At 33.5% G+C, this 21209-nt stretch overlaps 3 protein-coding genes across 4 annotated transcripts; 2 read left to right on the top strand and 1 right to left on the bottom strand.

Moving 5' to 3' along the window:
- The first annotated feature begins 345 nt into the window (after positions 1 to 345).
- LOC130622519 (uncharacterized) lies at positions 346 to 3496 on the top strand. Its single transcript, XM_057437979.1, has 2 exons — positions 346 to 1698; positions 3363 to 3496. The coding sequence occupies exons 1-2, from the start codon at positions 1234 to 1236 to the stop codon at positions 3378 to 3380; spliced, it is 483 nt and encodes a 160-aa protein (XP_057293962.1). The 5' UTR covers positions 346 to 1233; the 3' UTR covers positions 3381 to 3496.
- On the bottom strand, positions 1995 to 15387 carry LOC130622517 (solute carrier family 12 member 2-like). 2 transcript variants are annotated; one of them, XM_057437976.1, is made up of 9 exons: positions 15277 to 15387; positions 8153 to 8258; positions 6541 to 6982; positions 6139 to 6418; positions 4757 to 6009; positions 3757 to 4057; positions 3396 to 3590; positions 2948 to 3244; positions 1995 to 2560 (listed from the first exon to the last, which is right to left on the bottom strand). In XM_057437976.1, exons 3-9 carry the CDS (start codon positions 6889 to 6891, stop codon positions 2085 to 2087), a joined length of 3153 nt encoding a protein of 1050 aa, XP_057293959.1. In that variant the 5' UTR covers positions 6892 to 6982; positions 8153 to 8258; positions 15277 to 15387; the 3' UTR covers positions 1995 to 2084. The 2 variants fall into 2 exon arrangements, with proteins under 2 accessions (XP_057293959.1, XP_057293960.1); XM_057437977.1 differs by lacking the exon at positions 8153 to 8258 and having other exon boundaries at positions 15277 to 15342.
- Positions 15388 to 15896: 509 nt separating this feature from the next.
- On the top strand, positions 15897 to 20654 carry LOC130622518 (WD repeat, SAM and U-box domain-containing protein 1-like). Its single transcript, XM_057437978.1, has 10 exons — positions 15897 to 16758; positions 16844 to 16945; positions 17035 to 17140; positions 17222 to 17255; positions 17405 to 17445; positions 17712 to 17812; positions 18411 to 18457; positions 18677 to 18836; positions 19025 to 19159; positions 19880 to 20654. The coding sequence occupies exons 1-10, from the start codon at positions 16152 to 16154 to the stop codon at positions 20047 to 20049; spliced, it is 1503 nt and encodes a 500-aa protein (XP_057293961.1). The 5' UTR covers positions 15897 to 16151; the 3' UTR covers positions 20050 to 20654.
- The last annotated feature ends 555 nt before the right edge of the window (positions 20655 to 21209 follow it).

The following is a 21209-nucleotide window of genomic DNA, read 5'->3' on the forward strand; positions in this document are numbered from 1 at the left end:
AGCGTATGTTCAAAGATTTCATGAGATAATATTTCATTGAAATAATTTTATTAGTTTCTTCATTTTTTTGAAGCCTAAAAAAATCCAGTACTGAACGTTTCTTATTTTTTGAAAGCTCCAGCCTCTAGTTTCTTATAAACAGGTTTCCTTTAAAGAAAAATTCGAGAAACTAGAAACCTTACTAGATAAATGTTTTAAAATTGGAATCAAATAGGTGACCATTCAGACGTAAAACTAATCCTTTAACCTGTTTCCTTCACCTTATTACTTTTGCCATGTTTTGGCTTGGCGCAGCACCGGCGTGAGAGGAAGCAACTTATTTCTAGGGCTTCTAGCCTTTGTAATAAGCAGTAATGACTGCTATACAAAAAAGCCTGAGGTCGAGGTTTATAAGAATAGTCATAATTTGGCGTAGTTGTAGATGTCTTGGTAGAGACACTTTTCAAGCAAAAAAAATGAATTTGAAGACATCATCAATCAAAAATAGGTTATTTTTCCCAGTCTTACGATATTATCTAATTTATCACGTGTTACTATAACGTCATAGCCTTGCTTATGGGTAAACTTGTGAACTGAATGCTAAAAAGTTGTTTTCACGCTAGAATAATTTAAAGTCGGCATGTCGGCAAAAAGTTTATTTTGAGGAAAGAATATGAATAACTGTTTTACCGGAAATATTGAGACCTGGTACATCTGAAAAATAAGGCATTTAAAGATAACTGAGGCAATAATGCAATCTAATAACGCAAAAAAAACAACTAGCAACAGATTTATCAACTTGGCAAGTTAATAAATTTGGTATAAATAAAGTTTCTCCAAGAGCTATCCATTGCGTCGTGCAGTTTTTGGATTTCAGACAAATTCATGAGAGGGGGGGGGACATTTGGTTTACAGGAACAAAAAAATAGCCTCACTTACCTGTTAATTCAAAATTGATAGTTTGAACGTAATATTTTGCGTTAGGTGATAAAACTTTCTTACATACTTGTTTCATGAGATCAACTAAGAAAATTAAGTTTTAATTGGCCAAAACATTCTTTCAATCACAATCTAAATATATTTCATTTCAAATTTCAGCATCTTGGGAGCGTCGCAATTAAGAAAATATAATTTTTTCCCCTGACAAATTATTTTTTGATTTAATATATCCAACAGCAATAAATTAACATATTGGGGACTAGGTTGCCAGCACACAAACTTCCCAATCTTGTTGTCCTGATATCATAAATTTTTATGATATTTAAGATTAGGATGGATATTGATAAACTCGAAAATTTATTTTTTTACAGCCTTTATCGTCGTCATCGTCGTCATCATCGTCGTCATCGTCATCATCATCGTCGTCATCATCATCGTCGTCATCATCATCATCGTCGTCATCGTCGTCATCATCATCATCATCGTCGTCATCATCTTATCATCTTATCATCGTCGTCATCGTCATCGTCATCGTCATCGTCATCGTCATCGTCATCGTCATCGTCATCGTCATCGTCATCGTCATCGTCATCGTCATCGTCATCATCATCATCATCATCATCATCATCATCATCATCATCATCATCATCATCATCATCATCATCATCATCATCATCATCATCATCATTATTAATAATTTTTATTATAATTAAACTTGGATCTCAAAGAACACGTGAATATGTACCAGCTGAAGCCATATATTATTTCTCAATATACAAGGTAGTCGAATAAATATGTTTTTTTATATATATAACATAAGATACAGATAAATAAACCATTGTTTTTGCATTTTTAAATAGTTGAGATAAAAAAAGTTTAACTAGCTTTATATTTCTATTTTCCCTTTCTTCATCTTCTGACGAAATTGTTAACGTTGAAAAATCCGAACACAACACAACACAACAAACTTGGAATACGCATTTTAGTGTAGAATAAAAAACGATGCCTTACAAATCTTCGCATAGTTAAACGGCTATCAGTTTGATTTCACTAAATATATACGAAAACAAACCCAACCCACTGATAATCAATCAATTTCGGTATGATGAATTACAAAATGAATATATAAACTAAATTTTCTTACTGAACAGAACAAGTACAAGTGTTTACGAATAAAATGTTAGTACACTAGTCTGGTTACCACGAACTAAAAATATTGGTGCATCTAAGCCTTCTGATATCACGTCTAACCAACTCATATACATAAAATTAGACACGACACTTTTTCTCGGTACCGGCATCGTCATGACAACAAGTTTCGCTTCCTGCGAATATTCTCTCATCAATTCACCTAAGCGTATCTGACGCAGCGTTTTTTTATCCAATGGTTCATCAGCATCGAGTTCATTCTTAAGCCACGGTAAATTACGGAACCTGTCGATATTTTGTTGGGCTGGTCTGGCGTTTACACCTTCAACTTCGACGATACCCGAAAACGCAATACGAAATTTTTTCAACAGACTTGCCATGCGTACTTGGTTCGATTTCAGCTTTTTATCGGCTACCGGTGTTAAAACACGCAAAGAACATCCCTTCCATTTTTTATTTCGAGACAGTAAGTATGGCAGTAACATGGTCAAACCTACAAAAATAAAAAAATGGTCAAACTTACAAAAACAAAAAATGGTTAAACCTGCAAAAAACAAAGATTGTCAAATGCAAAGCACGTCTTTTCCCACCAATTTTTTAATAATGGCAGACTCTTCCATTTTTTTGTTAACTGTAATCGAATTCGAAAAAACCTGGTATATGGCGGATACAACTGCATACCGGCCATATTTTGATTCGCTGGTTCACTAAGTCCACTGCAAGCTTAACTGTATCAGATTAATTTAGTAAACGCGTATAGGATGATTTAAACTTGAATTTAAAGTGTTGATAACAACAAAATTAAGGTACCCATTACGTGAACAAACTTTTCTGTTAAAAAATAATAAAAAATAAGTTCTGAGCAAATATTACGACTTACCACCATCATCAAACATCCACCATACATCGATATAACCCTTCACGTTCTCCTCCATGGAAAGAATCGTTTCATTTTTTTGTTCAGTGTTTTTTCTTCGTTTTGCACTACCTGATCGATTTAATGTAGGCGTCACAGTGTTGCTACCATTTTGAGTTCTAACATCTTCAGGAAGAGTCAAAAAGTCGGCTGAGTCTTCTTCCATAGCACGCAAACTTGCTTCGCTCTGAAAAGCACCTTCAAGCTCTCTATCAAGCTCTTCGTCATACTCTCCATCGGAACCCTCGTCTATAACAACACCTGGAAAAAGAGAAATGCATCGCAAGTAAATTAAAGTGGTTTAAGGTCAATGCAAAGACAATAATTCGTATTGTTAAATAATAAAATTTCTTTTCTATTGTTCTTTCTTATTTCGTAGAGGCATCAAAACATTTAGAAGAAACAAAGTTACCACTGGGCATGCGCAAGATGGCGACATTATACTTTGCTTCGAAAGAATCGTGGATGATATTGATGTAATCTTCAACTTTTTCCTTCAAGTCAGTTTGCCAGCTGTGTTTGAAGCCAAGAACAATGATGTTTGGTCTCAATTTCCCCAATCCTGTGCATTGCATTAATGCCTGGGCGCCGAGGCGAACAGTGGGCGCTAAAAAATTAGAAAGTGTTATTGTTTACGGTGTAAGAATTCTGACAATTCAGCTCTTATTACTCCCTCCTTTCCAGCGATAGTTTTTTCATTTCCCTGTGTGATCTGTCAGGACGATTTCACGGATTAAAATAGATAACGAACGAACAAACAAACACTGATTTACCTGCTGTGACGGCCATAAAGGCTTTGATCTTTTTAAGTCTCAACCACTTCTCTTGTGGCAGGCAATTTATCTCGCCCATCCCTTCTGCTTTAACGATAACCTGTCCACATATCATCAGTCCAACATGTTTGGTTAAATAAGACACAAAGTAAATCAAATTCTGTCGATTCGATGGCGCGTCGACAAGTACCAGACATTGTGGACGAAAGTTTTTCACGTGCTGGTCTGTTTTGTTCAACGAATGAGCGAACTTTAACGCTTTGATGTATGCATGTGCCTGACCAGATGAACCCCAGTTAATCTAAAAGCATACGATGACGCGTTTTAACCCTATTCAGGCCAACCTTTGGGGGAGGGAGGTGCTCTGTATGGCTGAAAAAAGCTCAAAACAGGGAAACATAAGCTTTAAGATAAGAAAAACGGTTGTGTTTAAGATGTATAAAATAAAAGATGACTGTTGATAAGCATATTTTTTTTCTAACCACCTGGTAACCGATGAGGCACCATGACAGCAGACACGACGCTATATTAAAACGATCCAAAGTCGGAAAATTTTAGCACTTAAACGGTATACTTCAGAAGAAATTATAAAAAAAATGGGAGGTGGTAATGCCGCTTTTAATTGAAAGGAGAATATGAAGAATGTTTTTTCGTGTGTGAATTAACTCTCACGACGACTAAAATAACAATGAGTACTGGATCCTAAACTTAATCTTTGCTAATTCTATTTACAAAGCAAGGAAAGATCTATGTGAACACACGCATTCACTACACGAAGCGAATCTTTCTTAACAAATTGTTTTTTGTCTAGCTAAACAGCACTTTACAGCCCCATTTCAAATGGCATTGACATATACCCTAAAGTAAACACAAAGACACTCTATGATGAAGTGCAAACCAGTGTGCAGTCGAACAGTAAAAACAACATTGAAATGCTCCTTGAACGAAAATATTAATAAAATATAACAACAGAATAAGAAAAAAATAGACGATCAATTACCTCCGGCTTTTTGTAGTCCACGTACTTGTAAAGTGTCATTACAATCACGATAGTAACAAGTGCAGCCCACCAATTGATTAAAAACATTATCCCAACGCACACCACGCAACCAAGCAAGGAGAGCCACATGTTGTAGTACCTAAATGATGGCCTCCACCCAGGTGATCTTCCCAGTGAAGCAGCGAATACCGAATAGTTGATCAACGCGTAGGACATTAGAAAAAAATTCGATATAATAGGGGCTATTAGGTCAAGTTGGCCGATTAAAATAAAACCAGTGCTAATAAAGAAAGTAAGTACGTATGCACGCCTTGGTTCCTGGTTGGCTCCGGTTCCTTTACCGAAAAACTCTAAGCCTTTGAACACACCATCACGACAAACTGCTTGAAACGTTTTAGGCGAGCCAACTAAACTGGCCAACGCAGACGAAAGCGTGGCTGCGAATATACCAGCTAGGACGAGTGGTCCGGCTAACGAAAATCGTTCCATGACCTGGTAGTCATTTAAAAGTCCATATTCACAGTTAGGTATGCAAGACAGACCGCCATCAGTTGCTGGGGTGGTCGTAGCGTTAGGTGAAGGTGTTGAAATAGATGAACTGGAGTTAGAAACTATTGTTGTGACAACGGTTGCTATTACGCCCATTGCGTCCTTTTCCGTAGAAGCACCAATCATCCAAGCTAGAACAATATACACCACTGTAGTTAGACCAATTGCTGTGAACGTGCCTTTCGGTATAGCGGACTGAGGGTCTTTCAAATCTCCAGAGATATTCACACCGGCCAATATACCGGTGGCGGCTGGGAAGAATATAGAAAATGTAGAAAAGAAAGACTCGCCGCGGAATTCTGGGAAGAAATTGTCACTAAAAGTTTGTGCAGAATAGGAGGTAAAACCCTGCGCTTTTTGAACGTCTCTGTCTTCTAGTAGTGATCCACTGAACGTTCCAATGGCATAGTCGATCATAGATAACACTAGAATTAGCAATAGAATAAGTTGAGTTCGAATCACCCAATCCAAGCCAATCAGCGTAATGATCAATAAGAAAATAATAACAACGACGCCGATAATTCGAATGTCGTTTAATTTGTCCACCATAACAACATTCGAACGCGCCATTAACTGTTGAACTGTTTCGCCAAACCCGATGACATATAGAGCTACACCGACAGCATTTGCAAGCGAGAATATAATACCAATTGAACCACCAAATTCAGGACCAAGGCTCCTCGAGATCAAGAAATATGATCCTCCTAAACGACGAAAAAACAAAACGCAGTTGTTTATAAGGTTAACGAGACACGCAGTTCAGCGTTTAGCAGAGGCTGTTTTGTAAAAACAAAACAGACCTTTCTCTTGTCGGAATTACCAAAATAACGTACCTCCTTTCACCTCGCCATTTGTGCAAATAGCCGACATAGAGAGAGTTGTGATCGTGGTCACAAGTGCAGAGAGTAAGATGATCGCAGTCACTACGAGAATACCAGCTTGTCCGGTTAACCATGGCAACCTCAAGTACAAGATGACACCCCATATGTTGAGTAAGCAAGGCACCAAGACACCTTTTACCCAACCGAATTTCAAACTTGCTGTTTTTTGAGAATCTTTTACTTTGATGTTTGGCTCCGCTTCTCTCGTGTCTGCTAGAGCGACGTCTTCACCCTAGAAGATAAAATTTTATCGGCGTAAATTTACGGAAAAAAACTAATTATTTGTGTAGAACCTTCATAACAATTAATCTGTTGCTACACAAACATTTCAATACATATTGTGATAAAGCTTACGTCTTGTTCATCCAGTTCGTCAAAACCTTTGTGCAGTTCGGCTAGGGTTGGTCGCTGCCTTGCCTTTCCAGGAACAGACGCCTCGTTTCTATAAAACATGGTGAGTGGGACAGCTTCGTGCGTTGCGTATCCGATCGTGTCCATATCGTGAATCGTGCTTTGGTTGTGCGGATGATCATTACTTGTCGGTGACGTCACTTTTTCGATATTAAACCGTGCATGTTTTACACTAGAGTCCTTGCTACCAAGCAATCCCGGTGAACCCGATATATTACCGTTTCTACTATCGGATACAGTGAGGAGACCAGTTAACTCGACGTTGACTCCATCCTTGGCCACACTTGCGCTCATGTCGAAATGAAAACAAAAACAGGAAGATTGGCACGTCTATCGTTCACCACGTAAATTCTACAAATTAACTTAATCACGTCTCGAGGCCACCCTAAAACAACAAACGAAAAAAAGAAATAAAATTTATTAAATATCTAAATTTTTCTTTCGGTTATTTTGCAGCCTTTTACATCTTAACAGCCTTTTACATCTTGTTATATATACAAATACAAGTCAAAATGAAATAAACAAACAAACAAACAAACTTAATAATGAATCTAAACTTTTTAAAAACATTTTCAACAACTAATATACTAAAAATGTATATACGCTATTCGTACTCCACACATTGTAAATGAAAAACACTGACAAGAAAACACAAATAATAACAAATATATCTAGGAAAGATAACATAATAATAAAAAAGTCTTTATAAAAAACTTTATTAGCCCATTGATAAAAGCTACGAATAAGTTTATTACAACATTTAATGCTACCATTTTAAAAAGCGCGCATTGTCATGACTTTGAATGAAATCGAGTTTGTAAAGAGATAAGCAAAACCACGTGTTAAAAAACTAACTAATAAATCTCCATGGATTTAACTCGTGCACAGATGTCGCAATTTTTTCTCTACGTAAACTTTTATTTTCTCTAAAGGCAACTAACTTGTAAATTAGGGAAAACTGTTAACAACTTCCAATATTGTTACCACACTATTTTCAAATCATTTATTATATTTGATAAAAAGGAAGTTTAGCTTTCATCATCCCTTTCATTTTTCGTAGTCAACTTTTTAAAAGTTTAATTTTTCAAGACTACACGTTTCCCCCCAAAAAATATTTAAAATCAGGATTATTTTCCCTGCGAAAAACAATAAAAAATAATTTCCTTTATTTTATAAACTTTGTAAGGGTTTCATCAAATGAGAATATATATATATATATATAACTTTTTTGTCTGTACGAATCAACATGTTTATAAGGTGCTATCTCAAATTTAGACCAAGTTGAAACTTTTCAGTGGCTTATGTAAAAAGGGTTTAAAATAACTGAGATACATCGTCACATAAGTGAGTTTTACTTTACAGTTTTTCCCTGAGATTTTTTTGTGTTACTTAATTATTTCCCTTTCTTTCTCAAGAGATTTTTGCCCAAAATTTCCACGTTCCAACAATACCAACAACAAAACTATAGCAACAACGACACAACAACAATGACAACAACAACAACAACAACAAAACACGTATAAAACATAAAGACGGATGCTAAAAGCACACCAACCTTGATTTGAATCTTGAATTTTGGAGGATCAACTCACAAATGAACGCAAAAACATTGGACAGGTCATGATAAAACACGTTTACTGTGACAGCGCACTTAAATCTCTCTAGAAATAAAAACAATAACATTGAAGAAGAAAATAATTATTTTAATTGATAAAAAACATATAAACGTCACCAACAATGGTTACCAACACAACACGCCTACCATTTTTCTTTTTACCATGACTCAAAAAAGGAAATTTTATTTTTATAACTGATCTGAATAAGAAAACTAAACTATCGGTTCGTGTTTGCAGGCTGTGAGTGTTATTTTGGACCGTCTGGTAAAAATAACACGAATGCTCTATTGATCACTGATAGGAACATAACTATCGCAGTTTTTAAATTTTTAGTGGATTTAGAGTTATTAACTGCCTCACGATAAAAAAAATATTGGCTCGCTTATTTTGTGTTCCAATATAACAAAACTCTGCGGGGTACAAACAGAACAACGTTGAGTTTAATAAGAACGAACTAGAAAATCATTGATGGGTCTAGCGTATTATTACACGAAGTTTTTTTCAATCATGTGTTTATACTTCCTACTAAAAAATGTTGATATATCAGATTTTCAAGTATGTCCTAATTAATGTTTACTGAAATATGTATGGAGTATGACTCAATGGTTACTAATAAAAACAAGTTCAAAATAGCTAGCTTAAAAAAAATGAAAAGTGAATCTTTAAAATGACAACTTTCCCTGTTCTATAGGCTATACTAAACTATTGTGTTTTTAGTTATTTCCCGCTTTTTTTGTTGTAAAGCAACCTAAAAGAATTCTTTTTTTAGATACCACTAATAGTTCTAACAAATTTTTAAGTGATAAAAATCTAACTAATTATAAACGAACACGTGTTTATGTAATGAGATATACATCTTCACTTCTTTATTATTCGCATAAGAAGATCTATCAGTAAATTTTTATTATTGAATGTTACTATAGAGCTGTCTGAATGGATAGATCTAATAATTTAAGAAAGAATACAGAACTATGCAATGAAAAAAAATTCCCTCCAGCGTTGAAATAATTAGAACACTAATATATTTTTAGACACTTTAATCACCATAGCCATTAATTTATAAATATTGACCATCTTTTGGGAAAATAAAAATTTACTACTTACAGATTCAAACAGTCTATTTATGTAATTTGCAAATATGTTAGAAATGAAAAGCGCATCTATACTTAGTGACATATATTCTTTTATAACAGTTTGTTTTCTGCTATTATAAAAACAAAATTATCCAATGATCAAATTCGTCGTTGTAGACTAAACAAATTAAACACTCATCAAATTTAACCTTTTTTTTACCATGGTTTGACCAACAAATGTCTCACAAAAGTCACATTCTGTTTCAAAACACAAATATGTTAAAAATATATAAAATCATTACTGTCTTGAAGAGAGGATGCAGTTACATTTAAAATGTTTTAAGTTATTTTTTGATTCCATTTTTAAGCTCTACTAAAAAAAAGAGTTCTTTTCTTAGATAAATGAACAGGTTATTAATTTTTCCATATGGGTGTTTCAACAAATAGCTTATAATCGAATGAAACATTTGTCAAAATAATGTGCATTTTCTCTATTAAAATATCACGTTAGCAATAAAAAACAGATTTTCTTTGCACCTGCTAAAAAACTGGCAGTCAAGGAGCAAAATATTTCAACTGGGATATCTATACATTTTTTAAGTTCTGTGAATTGTTAAAAAAATTTCATGAACATTCTTTGAGATTTGCCAAGCACACTCCCCCACACTCCTCCATTGTGTTTTTTATGTTGTATTTATTAATTGTTTCTTGTAATTTAGCCTCATTTTGTTCTTATCTTAAAAAATTTTTGCTGAACGTATTTTTGGGATAGATTCCCCCAATATATGCTTGTGGAATATAATATTGTGGATGACTACATTATCCCTAAAATTGGGAATAATAATATAAACAGCTTTTTTTGTTTTTAGAAACACCTTAATTAATTAATTTCAGATCATACACTGTTGCTATAATGAAATATTTTTTTGCTGAATTATTTCTGTAATGTTAGACTTGTTTTCCTTTGCTCTGTTTTGTGTTGACAAAAGGTAATATCACTGATTTGTATGGTTTTTTGTAATATCTCCTTAAAAACTACAGAGAAAAAAACTAGCAAAAGCTGAAAAAAGAATTAAATTCCTTTGAAAATAGGAGTTAAAAAAAACACACACATTTGGGATAAAATAGGCAACAACTTTTTTTAAAATAAAGCCTTGCTTGTTACTAAAAACATATATGAATGAATGAATAAATAAACGAATGAATAAATGAATGAATGAATGATTCGATGTGTAAGTAAATGCATTAATATTTCGTCCAATTTTTATTGACGAGCTAGATCACCTTAAAGATGATGCTAATAAACTGATCGAAATTATTCATTAAATGTGTACATGCCTAAATTTTAGTATAAGCCAAATATATATACACTAAAAAACGTTTTCTTGTGCCTTGACAAACAACAAAACAAAATTCGCTAATTAGGAAGACTAGGTGAAAAAAAAGTTATCATAGAGTAAAAATACTTTAGTTTTACATTGTTACGCATGGATTGGGAAAATTTTAACACTCTGTATGTTTCTAACGCAAAACAGGTTGTGTACAGGATGTACAAAATCTTTCATTTCAAAATACCTGCTTCAAACAAATTTATAATCCTCAGCAAAAATAATTCTTATTGCACACATATTACACTAATCACGAAATTTAATTTTAACCAATGGGAAAGATGAAAAACAACATAGGTGATGAGAGTAACTATTTTGAATGTCGAAGATAAAATTAGATATAATGAAACTTTTTTGCTTTTAATTTGTAATTATGGTAAACGCAACACTCTATTCCATTCGAAAAAACTTGTGTTATTTTGAAATTAATTTGCTTTTTTTAATTGCACGTAACTAATTATAATTTTTACAAAATTAGGCAATTTGGTCTTAAGTATACCTGCAAAGTTTAATGAAGGAATCTTCCTTTAGGATGCATTCTTATATATCAATTTAAAACACTGGTTGTTTCTCTACGACTGGCCATGTTAAATTTTTGGTAGTTATGACTGGGATGCTTGGGATTGGAAATATTTATTTAACAGCGGTGGTAGCAATTTTTTTAAGTCAAAAGTTTAGATTAAATTCAGCAAAACTACAATCTTGGACAAAAATATTGAGATAAAAGCAGTTTTTTCCTTATTTTTCAAATATGGAAAAAGTGTCAAGTAGTCGCTACTTTTGCACACTAAAATAATACACGTTGCTGTGCCATTTCATCACTCCAACTTTTAAATAATGTAAATGATTTTTGTTAACTAAGAGTATATATTATTCCATGAATATATTCTTTGTGTCAATTGTTTTTTGCATTTTTTTTGTTTATTGTGCCTACACCTTTTTTTTCTTATGTGCCCATCTTTCTAATTTCCTTTTACCTGTGCATTATTTGACGCAGATTTACCTCATGATTTTAAGTTTTATGGAAATTTTAGAATTGTATTATTGCATTATATATTATATATATATATTATATATTAATAAATTTTCAAATACAATGATGAAGAATCATCGCGCTAGTAAATTGACAACAAAAAAACTACATTATTCGCGACGTTTCGGATGTTCACACACCCATTTTCAAGCAATCAAAAACGTACAATGTTCTCCTAAATATATACAAGTTTAACAGCAACCATAGTTACAGATTAAATACTAATTGTATAAATACAATGGAGCAGATCTAATGTTGTTATTCAACTAGGGACTATCCCGCATTATGAACAAACTCTCTTTAATCTCTAGCAAATACCGGTTGTTACCCCTAGAGAGTATACTAAAATCGTCAAGAGATGATGTGGTGTGACAGGCTTTAAGATGATCTTTAATTGCCGTGCAAATAGATGAGGTTGATTTCTTACCTGTTAAGGGAGACACTTCGAGGTGCTCGCTTGCCCGAACCTTAAGATGACGCGACGTCTCACCTATATAAGTGGCGTTGCAGCCACTGCACTTATATTTGTAAATGACGCCTGACTTTAATTCTTTGGGCAACAGGTCTTTAAATCTGAAGAAGTTAGATAAGCGAGTGTGAGTTCTGAAAACAACAGAAAGTTTACAACAATGCAAAGTAGATTTAAAAAGTTTTTCTAACTTCGTTCTCGTTTGTAAAGATGTTTTACCTAAAAAAGGGAGAACAATCAAAATGTTTTTCTTCTCAGCTGTGTGGGTGACTTCTTTGGTTTTGCGAGATATTGAAAAAAAGTGTTTTATGACCTTGTCAATAAATAGTTCTGGATAACCATTTCGAATAAAGATATCTTTGATTCTAATAACCTCATGATGGAAAATTGACCAACTTGAACAAATTTTAAAACAATGATGAAGCAAAGTATAAATTAAGACGAATTTATAGCTTTCAGGAATAAAACTATTGAAGTGCGTGTACACTCCGCTAAAAGTAGGCTTTCTATATATGGATGTAATCTTTAACTATGGTTGCTGTTAAACTTGTATATATTTAGGAGAACATTGTACGTTTTTGATTGCTTGAAAATGGGTGTGTGAACATCCGAAACGTCGCGAATAATGTAGTTTTTTTGTTGTTAATAACTTTTCATTTGTATTTTTAATTTATAGGGAGAAGAACCATATTTTTATATGGAACCCGATTTGATGTTAAATAAATAAATAAATAAATAAATAAATAATCACCATAGAAAAACTGCCTTTAAAAATCTTAAAAGCATGAGAAAAAAATGAAAAACTCATTTTTTTTCTTTAAAATTTCATTTTTGTGAGAAAAACAAACATTTCGTGTCTGATGCCATGACGTTACTCCAAATCCATTTGTTGTTTTATCTAATTCATTCAAACTTTACTTTGCCTACCAGAAGAAAAGAATGTCTTATTTTAAACTCTCCTCTTGGTTTGCAATTGAGATATTTATTAAATGCAATACTTAGTTTGTTACTTAATATTTTAACAGTCAATATATGAAAGAGTTTAGGCACCAGTTGAAGTTCAAGGAGATTTGGTTATTGTGAGGTACATATAACAGAGGAAATCACAGGATAGGAGCCCTGGATGTTAATGAGAGGTTTATAGTTAAGATGGATAACAGTATACATAAGAAAAACTCTGGATGTGGAGAAGAGTAAGATATTAAAAACATGCACTTTATTTGATTTAGTTTTTGTACCAAAATAAAATTGTCACGCCTAAGTGTGTGGTTTATTGCGAATAAAACAAAAACAATTAAAAGTTGTTACTGATAATGCCGTTCTTTGCAAAGAACTGTTAACATATATTTGTTGCTTAATGACATCATTTCGATGTTATATGTTAGTTTTAAACTTGTTGATAAGCCCATGAAAAAAAATACAGACAAACTATAGAAAAGACCCGTTATTTCAGTTTTGAGGTCAGCAATGACTATCTCCTTTTTTATTTCAATTTATTTACCTGATGCCTCTAAACACTCTTGAAGGCTTTTTCTGGAAATATCCTCACTTTGCGTTCTACAAGCAATTGTTACAAATTCAAAAATTTTTTGGAATATTTCTGCCAGTAAGTTGAAAAATCAAGAAAACGTTTTTTCATAAAATGTTACAAGTAGCAACCAATTTTTACTTCTTTTTTTCATCATACAATCAAAATGATAACCAGATTTCTTTACTTATACTAAGCATGTGTACATAATCCTATAAAATTGTGAGTCTTTTTTACCTACACTGGGTCAAAATTTTTACGCTTTCCAAAGGTGACCAACAAATAAATGCAAAAAAGATCACAACTGGCCTATAAGCTCTATAGGAGGACACTTAACTACACTACATAAAAAACATCTTTAAAGATGCAATTTTACAGAAAATTAGGTTGCTGACGCATGCTTTATATTTTAAATTGGCAATTAACATCAGTAAAAATGAGTGCCAATGCGAATTACAAAGGCAGGGTAGATGACATGCCAACACTTTCAATTTTGTGAATGCTCAAATATACAAATTCCTTAGTCTATGAAATTCATCCTGAACATTTGTTATCATTATTCAATTTTATTTAATCATTCTTTTATTTTATTCTCAGAGGGAATAAATAACATTAGATAGATGTGCATATTTTACATGGCTAGCCTCACAAATATCAAGGGATATACCCTGTCTATTATTTTCAGGAGGGGCCATGGCTTAGATGGAGAGTTCTAGAGTGTTTAATGCTCATACAGACGCAATTAGTAGGGCCCGCGCTCTACTAGACAACTCCCGGCAACATCCAACGGCACGGCCCACACAGTGTGCCATCTCCCAAATTTCCCTCACATCGCTTGGGTTAACCCAGGGCTATGGTAACATTTACTTGCCCATGTTGAATCGCCATCAAGAGGAATCGAACCCCGGTCTCCCGCACAGAGTATGAGAGCTATAACCACATCTACGGCGCCACATTGTAGCATTGTATATAAGCTTGTCAAAAATATGCACAATCAATGTTTCACTTATTGTGGAAAATTTGCTCTAACAAAATATTTGATTCATTCAGCTAGCTACAGCTACATAAACCAATGTCATAAATTTGTTGACACCCATTGAATAATAATAATAGTAACATGGTGGAATTGGAAACATCTGCAACAACAGAAACAATAAAACGCCAATAGCAACAACAACAACATAAATATTATGTAAAATACAATGATGTTTGGTTCACAGAATTTAATGTTTTCTCTCTGCAGCTGCCAGCACAACAATTCTTGTTGTCTGATATCCATATACTGCCTGATGGAAATATCTTTATAATTAGATTATTAATACAAAGTATATACACAGTACAATTTTTTTTTACTGTCCACAAACGATTTTTTTTTCAGATCAGGAAACAAAAACATTTCTGTTTTGGCAAAAACATTACAATAGCCAGCCGGCTAAAAAAGATCTTTGCACAAAAACGGAACGAAGGAAATAGAGTTTTTCTTAAAATTAAAACCAAAAAACTACTTTACTAACTAGCTAGATGGCTTGGAAATTTTTGCGTTGAGAAAACAAAGAAAAATGTTAAATATACCTAATTGCTTTTTGTTCTCTCCTTTTTTCGTTTCTGTGCATCAACTACTGCGCTGCCATTATTTATTTGCATTCACAACCTTGGAAGTTTTGTGTCATCTACGATGGAGAACTTATGTAGCATCTGCGACAGAGAAAAAATCTTTTAGCAGTGTCAGCTTTTTTAAAATTTTTGTCAACAACAAGAGAACGAAACGGGAGAACTGTGGAAACTGCACACATGCATGTGTTGTTTATAGATGCTCTACATCGTTCCCTAGCTGCTTGCCTTTTTGAACTGCAATAACTATTTACCATGACTACTTCTTAAATTGCATAATCATGTCATTTTTACTAATGTTTACCTCTTGTCACATGATAGTAACACGTTTCCTGCTCACCTTTTTAGATGGTGTGCCCAGTAAAACTTTTGCAGTATAATTTTTAAATAAAAACAACTTCCAAGCGAATTCATAAAACGGACCTACCCCAGTTCATATTTGTAGCCTAATTTGTATGCTTTTCCATGATTGGTTTTAAACAGTATGTATCATGTAGAAACAAACACGTCTATGAGCATAACTATGTAGAAGGGTATACCAGAAGCCTTTTAAATAAACGAAGATAAAAAATTGTTTATATCAAGGAAATAAATGATCGCTAAAAACAAAGTGCAGTAGCCATCAATAACTTATGCTCAATTGAAACAAAATCTATCAGACCAGAGATGTTTTTACAATTGTTTGAACTTATTTATACCCCAGTTTTTATTTATACCCTAGTTCTTTCAGTACCAACCATGGTGGCACCAAGAGGAGTCACTTCCTATATAACTTTACTGATTGATTATTTCCTTTTCAAACTTTAATTTGTAGATGTCCTTTTAGCAAAAGAAGTATGGGAGAAGTGGTTCATACTTTGATTGGACACACAAATGATGTTAATTGTTGTGCCTTTTCATCTAACAATAAAGTGTTGGCTTCTGCTTCTGGGGATAAGACAATTCGTTTGTGGAATGTAAAAGATGGTAGTGAAATTGAATGCTCGCCTTTGGTGGGACATAGTTATTCGGTTATAACTTGTGCCTTTTCACCCTTTGGATCTATACTCGCCACAGGCTCTCAAGACTCTACAATTATATTATGGAATGCAGATACTGGAGAACTAATGAAAACTTTGCAAGGACACAAAGGCACAATAAAATGTTGTGTTTTTTCACCAAATTCACAATACTTGTTGACAGCATCATCAGATGAAACATTGCGTGTGTGGAATCTTAAATCATACCAAATTATTCGTGTTTTTAAGGGGCCTGACTGTAGTTTAAATACATGTCGATTTACACCAGATGATTTATACGTTGTTGCTGGTTCAGTATACGGTGATATACGAATATGGGATTTCAGTTCAGGGAAATGTGAAGACATGTTTCAAGCGCATGATACAGGGTTATGTGGTGTTGGAATAACTGGGTGTGATTTCTCACCAACATTTGGTGCAGCAGGTTAAATCAAAATCTATTGTTACATCTAATTTCTTCTTTACTTGTGTGTCCTTTTATTGCATATGAAACACTCTTTTTCTGTTAGACTCAACATTTGCACTTGGGGGTGGTCAATCTCCATGTTTTTTACTTGCAACATGTGGTGGAGATAATTTGGTAAAACTGTGGCATGTCTACACAGCTTCAGGTATGCCTCATAAATTATAATCCTTTAGCACATTGAGGGCAGACACAAAGAGTTATATTTATTTCGGTATGTTTTTTTCCTATATTTAGCATACTCTCTTAAATGCAATTTTGAGCCAACTGCATCCTTGGAGGGACATCTTGGCCATGTATATGATTGCAGATTTTCTGCAGACGGCCGTTCCTTAGCATCTTGGTATGTATAGATTTCCTTTCTATGCTTTTAAATTTTGTGAATGACTTTGTTAATAACTTTAAGTTGTATATTTATATTTAGTTCCTCAGATAAAACTGTGATCATTTGGGATCCAGTAAGTTTGCATTTTTAATATACATAAAGGTTATTAAAAGATGTGATAATATTATGTTATAAAATATATGCGTATAATTGCACTGAAAATATATATATATATATTAGTATTGTTAGAAAAGGAAATATAGAACTGTTTCTATGTTATAGATTGGTAAAAAACTTCTGTCCAAGTTATCAGGACATTCAAGGTTTGTTCCAATGCTTGTTCATATGTAGTTGATATTGCAGTTTTTCATTTCAAAATTTAATAAACTATGAATAAGGAATAAAAATAACATTATATACCTGCAATAATTATAGTGCTAAATTGTGTACCCCAAGCATAATGTTTCCCATCTTTAAATGAACAACTTCACATTGAAGTAAACTTCACACACTTTATTGGATTTCCACTTTACACCATAACTATATGTTCAAGACATAAATGCATAACTGCATTTTTTCATAATTTTAGATATGTATCCACAGTGGTGTTCTCCCCAAATGGCTTTTACTTAGCAACTGGATCAAATGACAAAACCGTGCAAGTCTGGGAACTAAATAATGTTCAACCAGGTATATAATGTTTTTTTAATAGACGGGTTATAACCCAAAGTGAACACTGTAAGTAAAATAAACATTATAAAAAACTCTGTATGTAGTGTGTATATTTCAGAGAAACTTATGGGCTATTTTTAAATGCAACCCTTGAAATTAGGGTGTTTTTCAGCAATAATTGCTAAGGAGATATTTTTAAACTTATTATTGCCGAAATTTGTAGATTGTATTTTAAGCTTTTAAGAACAGAAGTCAGTGGTGAGCTTCCTACTTCTTTGTGTTATTAAAAACTGTTGGGTTTGATTTAGAAAGTTTAAAATAAAATTAACTTTTAATTAGCTTATCTGGTAATATTATAAATCTTAAATTGTCGGTTTATAAACATGTTTTATCTTTGTATATCCTTAAAATTTATGTATGTATATTTTTTTGCTGATGAAACTGCCATAGTTTATACTTTTATGTTGGTGATGGAAGCAGACGTTATTTTGATAGGATAACCATGGAAATTTTGCTACTTTTCATTGAGGGAGACAAACCTCTTTTTCTATTGCGTTCAGACGTGTGCTGTGTATTTTAAAGATATGTCATTATCATATTTTTATTCCCATCATAGCTGTTCCAGTTGATTGTAACAATCAACCAGTGCAACAGGAAATCAAAGTATGAATGTTTTTTTTCTTTTTAAAACACAATGAGATCAACAACATTTTTATCATATGTAAGAAAGCTTTTAAGAATGCTAGTATGTTAAGCAAATTTACGTTGTGATTTTAACAAAAACTTGGTCAGATATTGGTATGGCCAGTTTGTCGTGTTGGCTTATTTTATTAATTTTATTAATTTTATTTTCAATTTTGTGTAAGTTTTTATTCTCTTTAGCAACAGAAGTTGTTAAGAACATGGTCAATTGAGGATGTTTGTTCTTGGTTGCATAATATTGGACTTGAACAATATGTTGAAATATTTCGCACTAATGCAATAGATGGTACTGAACTTTTGCAAATAACCGATGATATGTTAATGACAGGGCTGGGAATTGGTAAGTATTTTTGGTCGATTATGTACTAGGTTTTGCTTTTCTCTTATAATAAAAACAACTTTTGTATTTTTGTAACAATAATGACTTTATGTTATCAACAATGTGACACACCAAATCTTGTATCTGTTTCACCACACTTCAAAACTTGTTGGAAACCAAGCCAAGTGTTTAATGTTTTTATGTTTTAGGACCCCTTGGTCATCGGAATAAGATTCTCAGGGAAGTAAAATCCATCAGGAAATCTGAAACGGAAGGAAATATTCCTGACGAGTTTTTATGTCCAATTACACGTGAACTGATGTCTGATCCAGTTTTGGTCGCAGGTATGCCAGCAGAATTTCAACGTGTTTTTAACTCTCCTCCAAAGTGTCTTTCAGGTGTAAAAGTTTTTTTGTTTTTTTCTGTGTTTGCATTATTTTTAGATTTCTAATAAGGAGTGGTAATTACATATTTCTCAGCTGTTCATCTACATCGTTTTAATTTATCTACCTCGTGTATATTATATTTTCTAACCTGCTGCTTATACTTTCTTGCTTAATCTTAATATTTTTATTTCTTTGTCTTACTTCCTTTGTATTACGTGATGGCTCACAAATAAAAAACTTCAAGCTTAACGTCAATCCGACGTTTAGATTTTACAACCTCTCTCCCTCCTTTCTTCTTTCCTTCCGCCCTCCCTTCCTTCCTTCCCTCCGCCCTCCCTCCTTGGCTTTAATGTCAAAATCAAAACGCGTAATATTGAATATCCACCAATCCCTGAAAGCACTCCGACATATTCTCCTGTTTAGCGTGTAGACAAAAAATGCTTTCTGTTCTTCAAAATGTATATCGCAGTAATAAATATTAAAACCTAAGGATTTAAGCCCTTCCCCCCTTAACGTCGAATTGATACACTTTTTTTGTGGGTCAAACTCACACGATTTAAAGCAGAAGTCGACATGGTAACTTGTGTACAAATCGCATGTCTTCTACGTTTGTAGATATTTCAGCTGAATAACCAATTACTTCGAACGCGTAAAACTTTTTCGCTTTTTCTTTTACAGATGGTTTCACTTACGAGAGATCTTCAATAACGGCGTGGATAAAGTCAGGAAAAAGTACGAGTCCTATGACGAATAGACCGATGCAGCATACCAATTTAATACCCAATCGTTCCTTAAAAAGTGCCATTATGAGATACTTTGGACCTGCACCTTTGGAGTTTTGCGTGTGATCATGCGAAAATAATTTCCAAAAAAATTGATGCGACGCCTTCTTCGTTGGGTGGTGTGGATTTGAAACATATATGTAGCGTATTTATATTTCAAGTATACGCGAAAAATACCGAAGAACAAAAGTGGTGGTGAAGAGCGCATGGTGGACATTTGCTAATTATACATTAAAACAAAAATTATTTGCAAGGATCAAATATTGTTTAATTGGGTTAATATTTTGAATATTTTAGCGCACATTTGTGGAGTACAAAGATCGCTGGGTTTTTAAAGACCATTAAGGGTTATAGTCCGTAGTTACATCACAGTTTATGCACTTGGTACCGTATTGCGCCCTTTTTCGACGACCCGTAATAACGCGCGTTTTTCTTACGTCGAACTTTGATAGTAAAAATTTGTTCAGGCGTAAACTCTTCAAGTTTCTTGGCAAAGAGGGCGTGGGCGTGAAAAAGACAGAAATGCACGCAGTGTTGATGAAAACGAATAAGTAGTTATAGTTTTTATTTTTATTACTTTTTTTTTCTCACATGCAATCGTAAATTATATATATTGTAAAAATAAGTTTATAAACTAATTTAAAATGGAATATATAATGAAAATTACCAAACTGTTTTTGTTGTATATTAGTCAAGGTGTAAACATTGCTTAAAAAATTAGTCAAATGCATCAAAAACTGAATTCTATGTTACACACAAAGCTCAAATCTTTCTAAGAAAAAATATCAAACTGAGATTTACTGATTTTATCTACTGAATTTGTTTAAACAAAAAACCTATGTCTTGATTTATTACCATTAAGTGTTTCTCTTCAAAGGACTATGTGTTAAGAGCTTTTACAGCTTAAATCAGATTGAAAAAACGTCATTAATATACCCTTTTGCCTTTTCTGGTACTTGCGTACTATACCCTTGCCTGTGCCTCCCATGTCTTGCTTACCCCTGCCTTGCTTATCCTGTTTCCTTGCCTGCCTTTGCCGTGTCCGCAACCCTTTCGAGACATTATTTCTTTTCGAAACCCAACACGTTTTGCATTACTCCTAACCTCTCTGACTCTTCTCTCTCCTCTCAGGACGATTGTATTTTATGAATGCCTCCACTTGCAAAGACGACTACGGCCTTGTCATAGTTTGTCGTTCGACGTCAGCTAGCAGATTAGATGTTAGT

Source organism: Hydractinia symbiolongicarpus, chromosome 12 (assembly GCF_029227915.1).
Source record: "Hydractinia symbiolongicarpus strain clone_291-10 chromosome 12, HSymV2.1, whole genome shotgun sequence".
Classification (NCBI taxonomy): Eukaryota; Metazoa; Cnidaria; class Hydrozoa; order Anthoathecata; family Hydractiniidae; genus Hydractinia; species Hydractinia symbiolongicarpus.